The 20,779-nt window shown below is 45.4% G+C and overlaps 2 protein-coding genes across 2 annotated transcripts in view; one reads left to right on the forward strand and one right to left on the reverse strand.

The window, feature by feature from the left end:
• si:ch211-137a8.2 (uncharacterized protein LOC777613 homolog) overlaps positions 1–13,046 on the reverse strand; it is a 46,766-nt gene extending 33,720 nt beyond the window's left edge. Inside the window, 1 exon segment of the mRNA XM_048265544.1 lies at positions 12,803–13,046. The gene's annotated coding sequence lies outside the window, so the exon portion shown is untranslated.
• A 6,544-nt stretch (positions 13,047–19,590) lies between these two features.
• On the forward strand, positions 19,591–20,742 carry dharma. The gene is made up of 3 exons (XM_048264926.1): positions 19,591–20,008; positions 20,126–20,313; positions 20,426–20,742. The coding sequence occupies exons 1-3, from the start codon at positions 19,708–19,710 to the stop codon at positions 20,567–20,569; spliced, it is 633 nt and encodes a 210-aa protein (XP_048120883.1). The 5' UTR covers positions 19,591–19,707; the 3' UTR covers positions 20,570–20,742.
• The last annotated feature ends 37 nt before the right edge of the window (positions 20,743–20,779 follow it).

Here is a 20,779-nt window from a genome sequence, read left to right on the forward strand (position 1 = left end):
CTTAATTTACAGTTCTGTTAAACATTATTTTATTTATATTTTTGTGTACATGTAATTGAGCTTTGGCAATAATGTTATTGAAACGTTCATGCCAATAAAGCTTTCTTGAATTGATTTGAATTTAATTGAGTGAGTGAGTGGGCCCATGCCCTGCTCTGATCTCCTGTGTCGTTCCATGTAAAAGGACCATTCAGAACCCAGTTCAGTAGCCTGCTTCACACTCAGTGTGTGTATGTGTGTGTGTGTGTGTATTCTGCACCAAGGCCACACACCCCTACAAACTGATCCCGCTACACCCGAGTGTCTCCCTAAGGACAGCAGTGGCCTGGTGATCTGATGGACTCAGGTTCCCCGTAAGCCCAGCCCAGCCCAGCCCGTCTCACATCTCCCCTGCGGGGCCTGGGATTCGGACGGCACAAAGTAAGACCATCTGAGATTTCACATCAGATTGCTACACTTCTATACTTCTCTTTCTTTTCTCTCTCTATCTATCTCTCACACACACACACACACACACAGAGAGAAAGAGAGATCTAAACAACCATGTTCTCTCTCCTGCTGTTTCTGTGCCAAAACACTGACGACATGTTTCACGTTTTCCTCTACTCTGTTGATACACGGATTGTTGATGTAAATTAGGTGAAATACACCATGCGTGGGCACACACACACACACTTTAACCATTTATTTATGTCCACATGAAGAAAATGGTACAGGGACACAAATATTAAAGATGGAGTAGAATACATACGCAAACTCATGGACCAGTGGCATACAACAGATCTTCACACTATCACTCAATAAGCACAATACTCAGTTCTTAAGGGTATAAGTAGCAACGTCTCCGCCATATGTGGCGGCTGCCAATAATAGCAGATATGGCACAGTACTTTGCAAGTTGTTTAGCCCTCTGTTTGGGCATCCCAACCTACCCCTACCAACCTGTGTGTGTGTCCTAGGCTACCAAATATGAAAACAAGTAGTCTGCACCTATAGCCTAGCTCTGAAATGGTGTGTAGGAGTGGTTGGTATTTAACCACCTTGGTGTAAAAAATCTCCTCTATGCTAGGATCAAATGTGCAGCCTACCTCCAAAATGAGCACCTCTCTGGACTCCTCACTGATTATAACAACATCTGGTGTATTAGCAACCAGGTGTAGGAAAGTACTAGCTTACTATTGCAATGCTGAAACATGGATGGTTTTACATGAGAATATTTGTACATTCTTACTGAGGGTGGAAATGGTTTGATGTTTTTCACTACGTCTATTATATACGTCTACTATTCTGTCATGACGTGCTATGTACATTCCTTTGTACACACACACACACACCAGATATAGCAAGAACATCAACTGTTGATGTAAAGCATGTCAAATACACCACACACACACACAAACAAGATGCTACCACTGATAAATGCAACATCAGTTCCCACACAGTCCTGGCCAACGGGCAAGCGTCATCAGGCCACCAGCTGAATAGCGGTCATCTGCACACACACCAGCCCTCATCTCTGCCGCTGGCTCGGAACAATCCAGAAGCTTCCTCATGGCAATCAGAACAATCTAGAAGCTTCCTTATGGCAATCGGAACAATCTAAAAGCTTCGTCATGGCAATCAGAACAATCTTCGCCATGGCAATCAGAAGCTTCGTCATGGCAATCAGAACAATCTAGAAGCTTCCTTATGGCAATCAGAACAATCTAGAAGCTTCATCATGGCAATCGGAACAATCCAGAAGCTTTCTCATGGCAATCAGAACAATCTAGAAGCTTCGTCATGGCAATCAGAACAATCTTCGTCATGGCAATTAGAAGCTTCGTCATGGCAATCAGAACAATCTAGAAGCTTCCTCATGGCAATCAGAACAATCTAGAAGCTTCGTCATGGCAATCAGAACAATCTAGAAGCTTCGTCATGGCAATCAGAACAATCTTCGTCATGGCTATCAGAAGCTTCGTCATGGCAATCAGAACAATCTAGAAGCTTCCTTATGGCAATCAGAACAATCTAGAAGCTTCATCATGGCAATCGGAACAATCCAGAAGCTTTCTCATGGCAATCAGAACAATCTAGAAGCTTCGTCATGGCAATCAGAACAATCTTCGTCATGGCAATTAGAAGCTTCGTCATGGCAATCAGAACAATCTAGAAGCTTCCTCATGGCAATCATGGCAATCAGAACAATCTTCGTCATGGCTATCAGAAGCTTCGTCATGGCAATCAGAACAATCTAGAAGCTTCCTCATGGCAATCAGAACAATCTAGAAGCTTCCTTGTGGTTTTCCCTGGTGCTCACGTGTCCACAGCATACAGGCCAGGCCATGACAAATGAAGAAAACAAAGTGGAACTGCTCTGATGTCATCCATGGAAAAACAGAAGGAATGAAATAAAGCCCAATCACTCAGAGGAGGCTGGAGGAGCCAGGGGAAGGTTACTTGGCAAAGTCAGGGCTGCAGACGGACGACATGAAAGGCCGTCGGAGAGACAAATGAATAATTATGATGGGAACTCCTGCTCCACTGATCACCTCAATCACTTTCCTCATATTTTCCACCACCGCTCTTAAAACGCAATGCTATCTGATCGACCAAAAAATCCCCCAGACAGACAGACAGACAGACAGACAGACAGACAGACACACACACACAAAACTAATACAGTGAAGCCTCACTTCACCTAGTGTCTTTCCATTCGTAAAAGGAAAAAGGATAAAAATGAATATATGACTACATAAACACCAGAGACAGGCGTTAAGTGACCTTGTCTTCAGTGACATTGAGCTCCAGGGTCCCCAAGTGGAATATGGGCTGCTGCAGCTGCTTCTGCTGGGCATGGTTACTGCGGCTAGCTGGGCAAAGTCGACTGCATCACCAGTCCCCATGGGTGGTCCCTGTTTTTGGAAAAGGGGTGTGTGTGTGGGTGGGTGGGTGTGTGGGTGGGACCTTAAACTTTACAGCAGGCAGAGTAGAGGAAGGAAGGTCAGAGCCTGTCTGGCAGTATTGGTTAATGCATTTCCTCCTCTGACGGTCCAGATAAATAAAAGTGCCTGCTGAGAGGGGAGAGCAGGGGAGTACTCCTCTGTACTTATCCATTAAACACGTCACAAGGGGGGGGGGGAGGGATGCAATGGCGGGCGTGGGGGGGGAGTGCGATGGCGGGCGTGATGCTGGACGGGCAGTGGGAGTGTGAGCAGGCATGACCGGAATCGAAAGGGGAGGGGGGGGGGGTGTGCACACCCCTGCCCAACACACCAGCTCAGACTGACTCCCACAGAACCACTATTACACTACCAATTACAAAGGGGGAGAGGGAGAGAGAGAGCGGAAGAGAGGGAGAGAGAGAGAGTGGGAGAGGGAGAGAGAGAGCAAGAGTGAGGGAGAGAGAGAGTGGGAGAGAGAGAGAGAGCAAGAGTGAGGGAGAGAGAGAGAGAGTGGGAGAGAGAGAGAGCAAGATTGAGGGAGAGAGTGAGATGGGTTCAAGGCGATGGGATCAAAGTCATTAAACGATTATAGCCCAACAAACCTTTGGGGAAATGCCGCTCAGGCCACAAATGTGGAACCCTACTCCTCTGTACTTATCCTTTAAACACAGTCACGAAGTGGAACCCTACTAATCTGTACTTATCCTTTAAACACCGTCACAAAGTGGAACCCTACTAATCTGTACTTATCCATTAAACACCGTCACAAAGGCACCAGTACCTACTCCTCTGCATTTATCCTTTAAACAGCGTCACAAAGGCACCAGTACCTACTCCTCTGTACTTATCCTTTAAACACCGTCACAAAGGCAACAATACCTACTCCTCTGTACTTATCCTTTAAACACAGTCACGAAGGCACTAATGCCTGCTTCTGCAGTTACCAGATGAGCAACACCGTCACGAAGGCACCAATACCTGCTTCTGCAGTTACCAGATAAGAACACCGTCACAAAGACACCAATACCTGCTTCTGCAGTTACCAGATGAGCAACACCCGTCACCTGCTTCTGCAGAAGATAAGAACACCGAACCAATACCTGCTTCTGCAGTTACCAGATGAGCAACACCGTCACGAAGGAACCAATACCTGCTTCTGCAGTTACCAGATGAGCAACACCGTCACGAAGGCACCAATACCTGCTTCTGCAGTTACCAGATAAGAACACCGTCACAAAGACACCAATACCTGCTTCTGCAGTTACCAGATGAGCAACACCGTCACAAAGGAACCAATACCTGCTTCTGCAGTTACCAGATGAGCAAAACAGTCACGAAGGCACCAATACCTGCTTCTGCAGTTACCAGATAAGAACACCGTCACAAAGACACCAATACCAGCGTCTGCAGTTACCAGATGAGCAACACCGTCACAAAGGCACCAATACCTGCTTCTGCAGTTACCAGATAAGAACACCGTCACAAAGACACCAATACCTGCTTCTGCAGTTACCAGATGAGCAACACCGTCACAAAGGCACCAATATCTACTTCTGTAGTTACCAGATGAGCAACACAGGCCTTACGGCATTTGGTTTGGAGCCACCTGTGTGGAACATGGCCAGTCACCAAAAATGAATGACACCAGTTTTGCTATTCATTAGAAAGAACATTCCAGCAGCCAGATTGCTGTTTAAAATTGAGATAGTCATATGAAATGTGCAATAAGCAAACCCATGCAGCCATGCAGAAGGAAACACAATGTACAAGAGAGGCATACGGAAAAAGACAAATAAGAAATCAAATAAAATTGAGAAAGAAGAAAAAAAAAAAGAGTATTATGGTATGTCAGACATTGGCTCTGTGACACAGTTTAAGTTTAAGACTTCCTGCTTCAGCCCCAGACTGAAGACCATCACTGTCTGTATCCACCATCCAAACGGACTCTGAGGGTCATGTCTCAGTTATTCTGCCCAGTCCATTAACAGTCCAAAAAACAGGGTGCCATTACCGGGCCTGTACCGAGTCTGGGGACATGCACCACTTTTTTATTTCCTGATAAAGTTTAATGCTCAGCTCTGAGCTAAGAGGGCCTTTTAAAAGAGGAGGAGGAAAGGTTGTGAGGGCTAAAATTAACCCAGGCTTGGGTCTAATGCTGCAGTGTCCCCAGCCCTCAAATCAGGTCCAAGGTTCAAAATGATCTTACTAGTGGTGTTAAGCTGGGGTCAGATTTGCTTTCCTAGAAATTGGGCCCTACTGCAGGTCCATCAGGTTTAAAGTAAACAAATTTCAGTCTGGCACACATATTTTCGTTAAGCATTGTGCAATAATGACACAACTTACAGTTTAGGGATAGTTTTTTTTTTTAAATCAATGAAACGTAGTCTTCTTGCGAGTCCTTAAAAAGGGATGCATCCCTGAATTGCCTTAGAGTCAGATTACATTATCACAGTCTTAATCTTATTCCCCATGACTTAATCAGGAGGCTCTGCTGATGGCAGATACCACAGGTCCTTCGCATTAACAGGTCCTTTGCATTAACAGGTCCTTCGCATTAACAGGTCCTTCGCATTAACAGGTCCTGGCCCATGTTTGTCAAGCACAGCAACCAGGCGCCATGAATGTGTTGTTTTGTTTGACATAACAACCTGCAACCTGTCATCACGGCAGTCAGGTGATTTACTCAGGTGAGTCACCTCACAAAACTCATTGATGCAACAGAGACACACACACACAGTCCTACCTGCACCTGCACAAACAAATCCAGTTTGTTAGTGGGGTTACACCCAGTATAGGGGATTTAAGTGTGTATGTGCATGCACAAATGAGACAATGCCACTGTGTGTAGGAGTGTATTACGTGGATACATAAGTGTGTGTAAATGGAAGTCATAGAGGTTTGTGTTGATATGTGTGTACATGTCTACGAAGCAAGCGTGAATTTGTGTCGGTGTATGAGAAAGTGTGTGGTTGTAAGTGCGTATGTGTGTGTATGTGTGGTTGTGAGTGTGTATGTGTGTGTGTGTGTGTGTGTGTGTGTGTACTGTCAGAGTGTGATCTTTCAGATACTATCTGTCTTTGAAACCGATCTGGCCCCAGTCTGACCCCAAATCAGCTGTGTAGCAACACCACACCAATGTAGTGGGCAATACCAGATCACACACCAGATATGGACCAGGTCAGTCTCAGCACTGGCAAAACTACACCATCTGACCCAGCACCGGCCCACTCCCACAGCCTTCTGTGGTGCCTTGCAGAGGCCATGGGACAGACTGGGGTGACATCTGCTTTTCCCACGATAGGTCGATCATATGGGAAAGAGCGAGAGAGAGAGAGAGAGAGAGAGAGAGAGAGAGAGAGAGAGAGAGAGAGAGAGAGAGAAACAAAGAGAGAAAGAAAGAGAAAGAAAGAAAGAAAAAAAGAAAGAAAGAGATGACAGGTTGATGAGTATGAGCGAGAGAAACAAAAATAATTAGGGAGAGAGAGGGAGGGAGAGAGGTTAAAGACTTCTTTAGAGATGGGGAAGAAGAGAGCTATTGTATGAGGGAGAAAGTGAGTGAGAGTAGAGAGAGAAAGAGCCGGCCCCCCCCACACACACACCTCCCTCCCCGCTCCCTCCCTCCCTCCCGGCTTCCTAAACGCAGCTCACAGTGCTCATTGTCTGCTGTGGGGACAGAGAGGCAGCCCTGGCAGCGAACAAACATGCCTTTCTCTCTCTCCCCCTCCGGATGGCCAGCGGAAGGCGACGCTGGGACATCGGATCCTGTCTGATCCGTCTCCTCCATCAGATGACACTGTGGGACAGCCATACATCTCTCCTCTCTCCTCTCCTCTCCTCCCCTCCCCTCCCCTCCCCTCTCCTCTCCTCTCCCTCCCTCTCCTCCTCTCTCCTTTCCTCTCCTCTCCCCTCCCCCCTCTCCTCCCTCTCCTCCCTCTCTTTCTCTCCTCCCTCCTCTCCTCTCCCTCTCCTCCCCTCCCCTCTCCTCTCCTCCCCTCCTCTCCTCCCCTCCTCTCCTCCCTCCTCCCTCCCTTCTCCTCCCTCCTCCCTCTCCTCCTATCCCTCTCCTCTCCCTCCTCTTCTCCTCCCTCCCTCCTCTTCTCCTCTTCTCCTCTCCTCCCCCTCCTCCTCTTCTCCTCTTCTCCTCTCCTCCCCCTCCTCTTCTCCTCTCTCCTCTCCTCTCCTCCCCTCCTCTTCTCCTTTCCTCTCCTCCTCTCTCCTCTCCTCCTCTCCTCCCCCTCCTCTTCTCCTCTCTCCTCTCCTCTCCTCCCCCTCCTCTTCTCCTTTCCTCTCCTCTTCCCAGATCAGGAGATTCGGCACAGAAGCAAAGCTGCACAATAGCCTTCAGCAGCACCTCATCTTAGGTTACATAACAGCGCGAGGGAGAGGCTTTTTAACCAACTGACAGTGAAGCGCAGAGGCACACAGACACCCCTGGTTGACAGCAGCGTGTATCGTGTGACTGGAGGCATGTCCGTGTGCCTTAACTGGCTCCATAATCTATAATCAGCACTCTGTGATAAGTCCAGTGGGGCCCGGTCTCATGAGAGGAATGTAATGGCCATGTCTATGTCAAGTGTTCTCAGTGTAGCACAATGGGGAACATGTCAGCAGGTCATTAGACGTGTTTGTGCACCTACTCATTGGACAGAACGCAAAGCGCACACACTCAGAATCGCACCTATTCAACCACCTACTCATTGGACAGAACGCACACACACTCAGAATCGCACCCATTCAACCACCTACTCATTGGACAGAACACACACACACTCAGAAGCGTACCCATTCAACCACTGGCTCATTGTACAGAACGCACACACACTCAGAAGTGTACCCATTCAACCACCTGCTCATTGGACAGAACGCACACATTCATAGACATACACATTCAACAGGTATTCATCCGTCTGGCTTCCATTGCCCAACAAAACAAAACCAGGTGGGTTCCACTTCCTCTGACCTACGTCACACCCATTCAACAGGTATCCATTACATATGAGAGCACTTTTACAGTTATTTAAGCCACCTAGAGCGGCTTGCTCATTAGCTTCTGCTTTATTGCTATTGAACTGAGAGTGGGCTGGTCCAAATACACGGCTAAGCTAACTCAGAGTTAGTGCTAAACCTCCTATTAGAAAAGCCCTTTGGCTTAAACCTCCAAGCAAAATAAAGGCTTTGGGTCGTTCTATTAGGACCTTTGCGCATCGTCACCTATGAGCCAGATGGTAGATCCTGATTTAGTTGTAGATGGAAATCTTAGTGGGTCATCTATGTGTGTGTGTGTGTGTGTGTGTGTGTGTGTGTGTGTGTGTGTGTGAGAGAGAGAGAGAGAGAATGCATGTCTATGTGTGAGTCCATAGTAACCGCCTGTGTGTTTGTACACATGTTTGTATGTTTGCATGATATGTGTTCCTAGTTCTGATATTTAAATATAGGGAAGTATTTGTGTACTTGTGAGAGTGAGTCTGTGCATAGTGTGTGTGTGTGTGTGTATGTGTATGTGTATGTATGTAAATGTATGTATGTATGTATGTATGTAAAATGTATGTATGTATGTGTGTGTGTGTATGTATGTATGTATGTATGTGTGTGTGTGTATGTGTGTATGTATGTAAATGTATGTGTGTGTGTATGTGTATGTATGTAAGAGTGTATGTGTGTGTGTGAGTGAGTGAGTGAGTGAGTGAGTAAGTGAGTGAGTGAGAGAGAGAGACTGTGTGTGTCTGTACGTAGTGGGCTTTGAGGAATATGTCAGCAGCCAGTCGATGGCACCTGCAGGCAGTGGGGTGAGATGCGGACAGACTGAGAGATGGAGGAGGAGTGACGTCAGGAACAGACGGCACACACACACACACACACACCTTTTCTCTCTCTCTCCCTCATACACACACACACACACTCCCTCTTGTTCATACACACACGCACACAAACACACACGCATACCCCGCCACAACCCAGACAGTGTCTGAGTTGAGGCAGTCTCCAGCACTGCCTGCAGGCAAGGCAATGATGCTCTCAGGAGAGCAGAAAAAGACCAGCTGAGAGACAGACTGCTACACGTAGGACATTAAAAAAAAAGACAGACGGACAGACAGGCAGACAGAAAGCTATGCACATACACAAACAGACAGACAGCCAGACAGGCAGCCAGACAGGCAGGCAGGCAGGCAGGCAGGCAGAATGACACAGCAAACTGAGGACATAAAAAAGACCAACCAACAGACAGGCAGACAAACAGACAGACATAGAGGCACAAACATGCAGAGGCAACACGGTACGAAACAATACGAAACGAAACGATACAATATACGGTCATGGGGACATTTGTCTTGTCTCATGCTGCACACATAAGTGCCTTCACAGTAGAATAAAAACAGACATACAGACAGGCCCCTGGAACAGAAGTGAGACTCCTGCAGTGACATTCACCAAACGACACATGCAAAATTCTGTCTGTGTTGTGTATCAGCATTTAACTAGGGGTGAGGGTGCCAGTCTCCGTGTCCTGTCGTGTCTGCCTGTGGTACGGTGATATTTTCCCACACTTCCTCATTAGCAGGCCCTGGGGACAACTAAGGTCTCACTGCGGCACATTCGCTTCGCTGGCGAAACTATACACCGCCACCTTTTACAACAAGCTCCCCATCTCTGCCCGCAGGAGCTAGTTTCGGCTGTAAACAAAGGCTCGATAGGGTGTGTGTGTCTGTGTGTGTCTGTCTGTGGGAGAGACTTGCATTTGTGCAGAGAGTCTCTCTTTCTTTTTCTCTCTCTCTCTCTCTCTGTGTGTGTGTGTGTGTGGGGGGGGGGGGGGGGATGAATGACAGTCCTTCACTGAGGCTCAACACTGCTAACTGTTCATCAAAACAACCCAAACAGCCCAAAACAGACCGCTGGCCAACACAGGGCCCGGCTCCAGCGGACCGCCATGCTGGACAAAGGCTAATTACTGTTTGTGTGGCCTCATCAGTCAGATGCTGTTTTCGGGTCAGAACCAGCCAAGCTTCCCGGCATAGTGTGCCTCGTCTGTGAGCCTGAACTGGGCCCTGGCAGGGGGGAGGGGGGTGTACATAGGGGTTCAGCGAAAGAAAGAAAGAAAAAAAAAGAAAAAAAGAAAGAAAGAAAGAGAGAGGGAGTAAATAATGACCATGTGAGCGAGTCGAGTACAGGAAGTGTAAACAGGCTTGCCATGAGGGGTAAGGAGAGCCCTGGCACCCCATCACCCTCACCACCCAAAGAAATCCTTAAATCCTCCACCTGAGGAAGACAGAAGACTGATGCTAGGGAAGGGAAGAATGAGGAGGAGAAGAAAGGACAGTGTTTGTGCATGTGTTTTTTTTTTTTTTTTTTCTTTTCTCTCTCTCTTTTTTTTTTTTTCTCTCTCTCTCTCTCTCTCTCTCTCTCTCTCTCTCTCTCTCTCTCTCTCTCTCTCTCTCTCTCTCTCTCTCTCTCATCTCCGAGAATCTCTCTCTCTCTCAGGGAAGATTGATGAGGAGAAAGGGAGGGGGTGTGTGTGTTGGTAGGATGATACGAAAGGAGCCTCCAAACTCAATCCACGTGCGTGGCACGGTCTGTCTCCGGTCAGGCCCCCGTCCCTCCTGAGCGAGACCTTTGTCCACCAACGCTAATCCATCATCTGATCGCTAATCAAATCAGACCCCCGGGCGGACCGACCGACCCATGGGAGCAGGAAAGCAAACGCAACTCTCCAAATGGGAATCAATTAGGGGCCGCAGGAAACAGGGGGGCCAGATGAATAGGAGACCAGCAAACACACTGTGCTGTCCAGGAACGGGCAGGAGCACGAGGCTGTCCACCACTCCAGCCCGGAGCTATCCCAGCGTCCCAACGAGACGCGGGCGGGAGAACAGGACTCTACTGTAAGGCACGGAGTGCCAGGGGCAGCAACTGGATATGCTTTCTCAGGCTTTATACACACACACACACACACACAAATAATCAAGGCCGCAGATCTTGTGAGTAATCAGGACCCAAGTTAACCCTTATGTTTGCCAGCAGAACACCCACATAGCTGAGAGGGCAATGCTCGTCCCAGATCTTAAACTACTGTACGTTGTGCACACACACATGATCTGATTTAGACAATGGTGAGAACAAACAGGAGCCAAAGACTTGGTCAGAGTTCACAAAAGTACATGTCTAAAACAGCTCAGATTAAAGAGTCATTTTGATCATGGATGACTCATATCAACACTTCAACCTCAACTATGTTATCAATCTAAACAATCCCAATGCGATGCCCACTTCAAGAGAGACGCTCAGCTGATCCTGCATTCACAAGCTCGGCTCCATCAGTCTTCCGATTGCTAGTTCAGTTGAGAAACTCAAGCACACTGCTCTCCTCCCAGTCTTCCAGTGACAGTTATCAACAAGTCTGATCTCCATCACCTGTATGTCATTTCTCCATCTCTCTCTCTCTCTCTCTCTCTCTCACACACACTTGCTCGCTCATTCTCAGGGCGCTCTCTCACACACACACACACACGTTCACTCTCTGAGCTCGCTCTCTGGACGGTTTGGTTTCGTGATGAGCGCATTGTCCCAGCCCCTGCCAGACGCCATTCTCATGCTGATGAGCGCTTGTGGAGGATTGCATGGTGGGAAATCGGTGCGATTAGGGGATTTGCACCCCAAAATGACGCAAGCAAGCGCCGTGTCAACACAGAGATACGAGAGAGCCACACCTCAAAGACACCCTGCAGGGCAATACATTCCACTGTATATCCTGCAGAACCAAACAAAAAGAAGGGATATGCTGAATTTAGGTCCTTTAAGGAGAGATGAAGGGATGAAGGGAGATGAACAGGGACAGACAGTGGACAGGGGGGGGGGGTAGAGAGAAAGAGAGAGGGAGAGATAGTAGACTCTCAAAATGTTAAACAAAGCAATTCCCAAAAAGTTGTGTCAAGGGCTCCATGAATAATACAAAGTTTTTAATAAAGTATTCATATTACCCTTCTCCCGGCCCCAGAAGTAACTGCTTGCACACATACCATTCCCCATTTCAGATGACAGCTATGGCTTCAACCCTGCTATCTACCGCATCCTGGAGGAGGAGTGTCGGCAAACATTTCATGCAACTTCGCTAATGTAGGCTGCCTGAAGAAACTATCAAGCGTTGGCTTTGAATCACCTGCAAGATTATAGTTGAAAGCCTTTTATTTCGACGTGCTCGACATATACCAACCGGTGAGAGAAAGATGTGAGGCATAGCCTAGTTGACAACCACCTTGTATTTTGCACAGGAAACGCAGACAACCAGGTTAATTAATTCTGTTTTGGGTAACTTAAAACTCGTGGACCAATTTCCTCGCAAATCGATAGGGCTGATGAAATAGGCCAAGGAGGCGTAAAGGTAGTCATGGGCCTCACTGACCGCATCGTATGTCACTGAGAGAAACCTACAGGTTAAATGATACCCCTACCAGCTGTAACCTTAGGGCACTGTGTTATCGGACTCGTAGAATACTAAGGGAAGTTAGTAACGGTTCAAAAACAATATGCAGGGACATTCCCCTCGAGCTCCCTGGATCGCATTCCCAATCGAGAAACAATTTCTACAATCCAAGAAATTAAATCCGCGGAAGCCCAGGCCTCGTGCCTGGATGTGGACTTGGCGCTTGGCTGCACTCCCGCTGCTGTAAAGTAATAAATTCAGCAGCTTGTTTCAGGACGATACAATATTTAATACAAGCTGCACAACTGCAAGCATACGACACTGTCAGAGGTATGATTGTAATATACTGTAGTCAAAAATGGGACCTCTGTTCAAAAGAAATTCCACCTATCCATCAATGTTTGCAATGTGACTTCCAGAGACAGAAAGCGGGTTTGATCAATGTTAAAGGTGAACTTACGCCAATAAAGTGCCCGGCTTTCCACACACCGTCCGCTTCGAAGTTCCGGCTTCAGGTAGCTCCCCTACAACACCGAGATGCCCTTCAAATATCAGTTAGAACGTTACAAAAGCGAGGCAATGCTCAGAGTAAACCGTAATTAATCTACTATCAACTCAAACTGCAAATAGGAGTCTTGTTCTCCTGTTGTACCACGCAGGAGAGCTGTCGTTACTCACAGGTCTTGTAATTCTACCTGCCTCAGGTGGACAGGTGAAAACCACGCCCCCACTGCTCTTTGCATGGTTTGCTTGTAGTAACCTATTGCAGCCTTTCAGCTACTGGCTGCAGGTAGGCTATTGTTAGAATGGGATGTGGTGCAAAAAATCAAAACATGATTTGTCAAAGTGTAATTTCTTAGAAATTGCATTCATTGAAGGCCATTACTGGTTTGAACCAATAGTGGAAGGTTGATTAAAAACAGAACACATAGTGAAGCAATCAAAAATACAATGATTGCAAGTCATAGAAGGCCATAATACAATTATTGTAAATTTGAAACGATAGAAGGCTATATTTAGGTAATATTTATATCTCATGAACCATGTTTCTCAAAGAACAATAGAAATGACCAGAGAAGGCTTACTGCTCAGAATCACTGTTCTCAAATGAATTAAGAGTTAGAGTGTGCGGCGACAAAGTTTATTTTTCCTTACTAGCACCTCGGAGGGTGTGCATTCTTTTCTATATTTATACAGAATCACTGTCCTGCCATGTAAATTTAGGGGCTGTAAGTATTCATAGTATATCACAGACACGTGTGCTTATTTGAATACAGGCAAATGTCTGTGCGTCGTGATACCTCACTGTGATTGGCTAAGCTGGACTTACATATTCAAATGATGACCCATTTTTTAGGCCAGTTACATAAGGACCGTGTTTTCACAGAGATTGCAGTGAATTACACAATATGTTCATAGACCGAATATTTACCAACATGGAACAGGGCTGGAGGATGCTGCAGTGAGGTTGGACCATATATGGGAAGCAAAAAAGCTCTGTAGATTGCTCTGTGGTCTACCACGGCGCTCAGGGGCATCAAGTCCAAAGGTGTGGCGGCCGCGTTCAGCAGGGTTGTTTCTTCCCGTGTTATAGTGTGAAGGCTGTACGGGGGGATTAACCTGTGCCGCTCGCGGCTGTGGAGGCTTGCAGCTTACTACAGTACAGTACAGTACAGTGCAGACAGTTAGAGAGAGAGAGAGAGAGACAGAGAGAGAGAGCTGAGAGAGTTGAGTCACTGGTGGGAATGAATGACAGTCATTAGTGACCTGACAGTCAGTGTCTGAATGTGGAGAGAGTGCAGGCCAGATGTGGCCCGTGCGCGGGCCGGATGTACGCCAGCTCTGGACCAGATGCGGGCCGGATCAGGGCCAGAACTGCCGCTGAACAGGCAGCCTGCTTTTGTGAAGTGGCTCACATGTTTGGAACATGGCAAGCATGTGGAAAGCATGAGCTGGGGACGCTGCAGTGCGAGAGCCGTCCGATTGGACATTGTCTTTATGAAATGGAGAATAATAGAGGAGGAGGAGGAGAAGAGAGAGGGAGGGAGGAAGAGACAGAGAGAGGGAGGAAGAGAGAGAGAGGGGAAGAGAGAGAACGAGAGAGTAAGAGAAGAGCAAGAGGGAGAGCTAGAGAGAGAGAGAGAGAGAGAGAGAGAGAATTTGAAGGGGAGCTTGAGGAATGGAGGAGATAGAGAGAAAGAGGGAGAGAAAAAGATAGAGGGAAGGAGAGAGGGAATGAAAGACTGAGTGAGAGAATTGTGTAGAGATGGAATGAGAGAAAGAGAGAGAGTGAAAGATAGAGAGTGAGAGAGAGACCCTCCCACACAAACCAATGTCTATCTCAATCTGAAGTGGAGCAACCACTCTCATCCATAGACCCTTTAAGCAGTGGTGTGTGTGTGTGTGTGGGGGGGGTTTTTTAGGGAAGATAACTCACTGAGCACGTCTGAATGGATTACGCACTCTGCTAATTATAAACAAAACACACTGCAATCATGCACTGGAGTGGGTGCGCTCTCGCTCCCGGTGACTTAATTATGCAGGAGCCGGAGAGAGGGGCTCATCCACACAACAGAGTGGCCCATCCACACAATGGCGGCCAGGGAGGGAGAGAGGGAGGCTGGGAGAGAGAGGGAGGGAGGGAGGGAGGGGGGGATAGAGGGAGCAGCCAGGCGGAAAGGTGAGGGGGACCTGTAGGGGTGCTGCTTACCCAGGGGTTCAGAGGTGGCTTTATGGTAGTAGGCTACATAGACACACATTCGTACTCACACACATGCACACACACACACACACACACACACACACACACACACACACACACACACACACACACACACACACACCCCACACACACACACACACACACACGGATGCCATCAGAACCTGCCATCAGACATCCCATCAGGTTAGATGTCTGTCTGCTTTCCCCTCTAGTGTTACAGTATGTAGTATATTAGGCTACATGCCTCTTGTGTTGTAGTATGTAGTACTAGTATATTAGGCTACATGCCTCTTGTGTTGTAGTATGTAGTATATTAGGCTACATGCCTCTTGTGTTGTAGTATGTAGTATATTAGGCTACATGTCTCTTGTGTTGTAGTATGTAGTATATTAGCTTGTCTCTTGTGTTGTAGTATGTAGTATATTAGGCTACATGTCTCTTGTGTTGTAGTATGTAGTATATTAGGCTACATGCCTCTTGTGTTGTAGTATGTAGTATATTAGGCAACATGTCTCTTGTATTGTAGTATGTAGTATATTAGCTTGTCTCTTGTGTTGTAGTATGTAGTATATTAGGCTACATGTCTCTTGTGTTGTAGTATGTAATATATTAGCTTGTCTCTTGCGTATATGTAGTATATTAGGCTGCATGTCTGGTTGCCCAGGGTGAGGAAGCACATTTGACATGAGATGTAATGTGGTGTGTGTGTGTGTGTGTGTGTGTGTGCACGTGCGCATGCGCATGCGTGTGTTGTTCCTGTATTGGTGAGGAATAATTTAATGTGATCCGGGTTGTGTTTGTATTTGTTTGTGTTAGTGTGTTAGTATGTGTTTTCTGTACGTGTGTGTGGTTTTGTGCATTGGCTAGGGATGGTTGCAGGTGGTCAGGACAATTTGTGTGTTTGTGTGTGTTTGTTTGTTTGTTTGTTTGTGTATGTATGTTTGTGGGTGGGTTTGTTTGTGTGTGTGTTAGCAAGCAAGCTTCAGGGCAGTGTCGCCTTGGCAGACACACAGCTGCTCCTGTCCTGTCCATTTGAGGGTGTCTTGGGGGTTGACAGACACCGCCTACTGAAGGCATAAACTGCTGATAATGTTGTCAGATAGAGCTGGCACACAAAGACATGTGTGTCTTAGCATTATGTCTATTCCTATGCCTGTGGACAAACAGATACAGTTTGCTGGAATACCCTACTCTGTTGTTGCAGTGTCTAATTGAATGTGACAAAATGGTCCCATATTTGTATGTGCTGCAATCTTGCCATACCAGTGTAAACTACACTAAATTTGGTAAGTGTCTCCACCCAATGGCCATTTGTAGGATTGCACCGAAAGCCTTAGTTTTTATGCACTTTTTGACATGTTCATCCCTTTGGTTCTCAGCCGCTTTTCTGCGATTACGTAATGTAGGCTATTTTTTTCAGGCGCATCAGATAAAGCGTTGTCCTACTGATGTACGATAACCTGTTTAAATGCAGTTCGGAGAGAGGATCTTTGTTCTAATCGTTTAGTGGATAGAGCCATGAGCTAATAGCTCAGTCAATCACGGGGCTTACATTTGGAGAGACGTCTTGGGTACTATGGCGATCTCTGTCCATTTTGAGACACACATGTTTGCATTTCCCCCAGAAGAATTAGGGCTTGCGTCGAGTCTAATCTTCGTCTTTACTTGAGAGTAAATATTTCAGTGTACACTAAGCAGTCCTTGTGTAACCCGGCCGCAGCGGATTCAGACGGAGCGTTGTATATTTAGAACCGCTGTGGCGCGGATGACTAAACGAATCACAGAAGATGGAGATAACACAGGAATGCAGTTGACAAAAGATGCTTAGCCTATTTCATCAGATTGATTCACGTTGATCGGACAGTCGAGAGAGGGGATGGATCAAAAGAAACTCTATTCGAAACAATCTTTTCTTTGACCACATGCACAGTTAGACGCCATTCATCTGTTAATCTGCACCGGATTATGCGAATAGATCAATGGATTAGACCGCATATGTTTTTAAAATGTTGGCAAAAAACGAGGGATTGGCTTGGTTACGGGGTTGTTTACTTTGTTCATTTAAATGAGAGGAAGTTAAATCGGGTAAAGCAGTTGAGCAGAGCTGTCCATTTCAGACTGATTTTAATCTTAGTCTAGAAATGAGCAGACAATATTCTCAAAAGGGTGCTATTGGTCTCACCATCACTGCACTGTAGGCTACTGGTAGGCTAAATGTGCACTTAAATGGATCGATAATTTAAGAAGAAATGAACCCATGGCAATGACAATAACCTTAAATTAAATATCAATTACAAAATTCCTGGAAATGATGACTGAATACTTAAATATGAAATATAAAAACAATGCTGATTTTGAGAAAATCATTACACATTAGACTGTAGCCTAGTAAAACATAATGGCTATTCTCAAATCCAAACAATAACTAGAGATTCGTTTCAAACAGCTACATTTGTTCATTTATTCATAACAGGCAGATTGAGTCAGCAAGACAAAGGCCTGTAAGTAGGTCTGTAAGACCTGTTGTCTGTTTAGAGACACAGCCCTCTCAACTAGGTCAACACAGATTAGTGCTTTAGTTAAGTGATCCCTGGCACGCTGAACCAAGAAATCATGCAGACTCTTAACATTTTAAACTTAGATAGATAGATAGATAGATACTTTATTGATCCCCAGGGGAAATTCAAGGTCTCAGCAGCATACAGACATCACAAACACATTCTTTAACAGCAGAAAGAGTAATTCAAGTATATAATATAAAAACACAACTAAGCAATAAGGACAGTAGAAGATAAAGAATACTTTATTCACTCAAAGCTTCCATACCTGCAGGGGTGCTCTACAGCCAACTCAACTCACTCATGAGATCCCAAAACATTTTGATTTAATCAATGTACTAAAAGGTAGGTCCCAATTACCAGAAAGTGTGTGTGTGTGTGTGTGTGTGTGAGTGCGTGCGCATGTGTGTGTGTGTGTTCTGGATCTTGAACATACCCTGGTTCTGCACTTTGAGCTCTCTCTGTCCACTCCCATCTCTGCACACAGTGTCTACCTCATGCACAACACTGAATGAACGAGACAACCACATTTGGTTTCTTTTATTCTTTTATTTGGACTACTTCATTTTGAAAAGCCACGTCTATTCCTTTTAATATGTAATGGATGGGCTACAGAATGTTGTTCAAAGAATGGACACTTACATTTTACTACAGAATAAATCTATGTGTAAATCTAGGCAAAATACAGTAGCCTACATCAGAGAAGTATGATAACTGTTGGACTGATAGGCTGATTGGTCCACAAAATTAATATGATTTGTTATTGTATATAGGCCTATGTCCCAATATTGAGTTGCAACACTTTTTACTGACCACATGATGGCGAAAACATGACCTGCTTGCCCTGCATTATTATGAATGTAGGCCAATCTCCCTATTTTTACTTATAAGCCAAATTTATAAGAATGTAACATGTTGTTTAATGTAAACCTAATAAACAATACAATTTAAATTGTAACATTTATTGGAGAATACACAACTCAGATTATGTTTTATTTCCCCTTATATTTCTGAACGTCCTTCACTCCACTATAGGCCTATCAATAGGCCTATGTCACTTGAAATTAAATAACAAAACCTGCTGGTTAACCTTACTTCCTAACACCTTTGATTATTTTGTGTCATTCACTGATTGATGTTAGAAAGATGAAAGCGCATAATTCTGTGATATGCTAATTATTCTGTTGAAGTCCATCGTTCTACCTTATCAAAGAAGTTTCAGCTCTTCGCGGAACTCTCGCTGGTTTCAGTGGCGTGGTCAACATGTTCAAGCAGAACTTTCTTAGTAGGTAACCAATATTACATTTGTTTATTAGGTAGGCTATATAAAAAAACACATCATACAAAACAGAACAAATAGACAAGTTATTCACTCCAGACACTGAGTAAATGCCATGCGATATTGGGTTACTTTAGGCCTATACTTTATCTGGCATAAGGCAATCTGAGCTATGTACCTGCATGCCTAAAACGGAAATTCATATAGCGTATCATTCTTAGATTCCATTTCCATAATATTTAACAACATGCCCTAGTTATTGATCTATTCGGTTAAGCCTACAGCTGCAAAACGGGGAACACAAAGTTTAAACATGTAGTCTATGAATTTGCTTATTTCATAGGCAAATAACTATTGGGTGTAAAACTCTTAACTCCAAACAATCCCACAGTTAATTCCATACAAACCACTGTAAATACTTTAGACCCACGTCATTTCTTAAGGCTTAAACAATCACTTGACTTCAATCAATAGACATGATAACACCATCAGAGCAATATCCTTTGAATCAAAGCTTTTCATAATGGACATCAGAGCGTCTTCAAAGGTTAATTGGACTTTGATGCGGAGTGTCACATTACGCGTCTATTATCAAAACAAAAGGAAAGTTATTGATCTATAATGAGGTATTTGATCGTCTTATTCCTTAAGTCCAAACCATGTAGTCCTAGGCCTATAAGTATGTGAAGAGTTTATAAGGCATCATAACCTCCGAGACAGACAGAGCAGACACAAGTCAAGGATTCACCCAAACTGATAGCACTATTTCTACTTGACTTTCTCCGGATCGGTTCTTTTTTTGCACCATGGAGGTCAAGTTCTCCAACTTTTCCATCGACCACATCCTGGACAAATCTGCCGAAGTGACTCCGCATCCCTACACGGACGGCGGTTCTTCTCCAGCCCAGAGAGGTGATCTCTACCACTCTGCACAGCCGGCAGGTCTGAACGGATTCTGCACATACGGGATGCAAATTGGTATTCCAGTTTACCAGGTCAGCCCTCAAGCGTACTCATTCTGCAGTGCCTGTTGCTACAGTAGGCCTGCTCCTTCCAACATCAGCACCTTTTCCCCAGGCCATTCGGAGGCATACGCGTATGAAACAGGTACGAAACTTTGTATTAATATTGAAGTTTTCACAATGATATATCTCTGTCAACGCAAGTTTTCCTTGACAAATGCCTTGCAGTAGTCTCATGCATTGTTGTCGTTTTTTAACACAGGGTCTCAAACTGATCAGATGTGCTGCCCTCATGCAGTCAATCCCCGACACCGAAGCAGGATGCGCACAGTGTTTACTGAGTGCCAGACGAAACAACTGGACCATCTCTTTAGTATGACCGACTATCCTAGCGTGGAAGCACGGGCAGAGCTGGCTAGAAATACCGGCCTCACTGAGGAAACAGTTAGGGTAAGAAACCATCTCTTGACAATACGGAATATTTTATTTGACGTCTCGGTGTATTCTCTTAAGTCCCCACACAATTATTTAGTGTCTGACATATTTTCAATTAATCTAACAGGTGTGGTTCAAGAATCGTCGTGCCCGACGGAAGAGACAGAACACCAGGGTCAAGAGTCCCGAATCTTACAGCGAGGACCAAGAGGAGACACATTGGGATCGCGAGGAGACGAACGGTATCCAGAGAATGTCTAACGTCCTGTAGGCCTAGAGATACCGAATAGGCCAATCCTATACGGAGTCATTACTTGCTTTTGCCTCATCTTAATTTATTTGTTTAGCACAGCGTCATTTATCACGTTTGGAAATGGACTGTTGCGTTCACTTGTGTAATTTGTTATATTTAAAATAAACTGACTTTATTGACCACACTTGTTACTTTGTTGCTTTACATCATTATGCTATCTTCGTAAAA

This window comes from Alosa alosa, chromosome 15 (genome assembly GCF_017589495.1).
Source record: "Alosa alosa isolate M-15738 ecotype Scorff River chromosome 15, AALO_Geno_1.1, whole genome shotgun sequence".
NCBI classification, from domain to species: domain Eukaryota; kingdom Metazoa; phylum Chordata; class Actinopteri; order Clupeiformes; family Clupeidae; genus Alosa; species Alosa alosa.

Excerpts from the sequence above, each read along its gene's own strand:
- dharma (XM_048264926.1), top strand. The coding sequence starts at position 19,708 with ATGGAGGTCAAGTTCTCCAACTTTTCCATCGACCACATCCTGGACAAA. Across the intron at positions 20,009-20,125 it reads GGCATACGCGTATGAAACAG|GGTCTCAAACTGATCAGATG; the intron begins GTACGAAACTTT and ends TTTTTAACACAG. Across the intron at positions 20,314-20,425 it reads TCACTGAGGAAACAGTTAGG|GTGTGGTTCAAGAATCGTCG; the intron begins GTAAGAAACCAT and ends TTAATCTAACAG.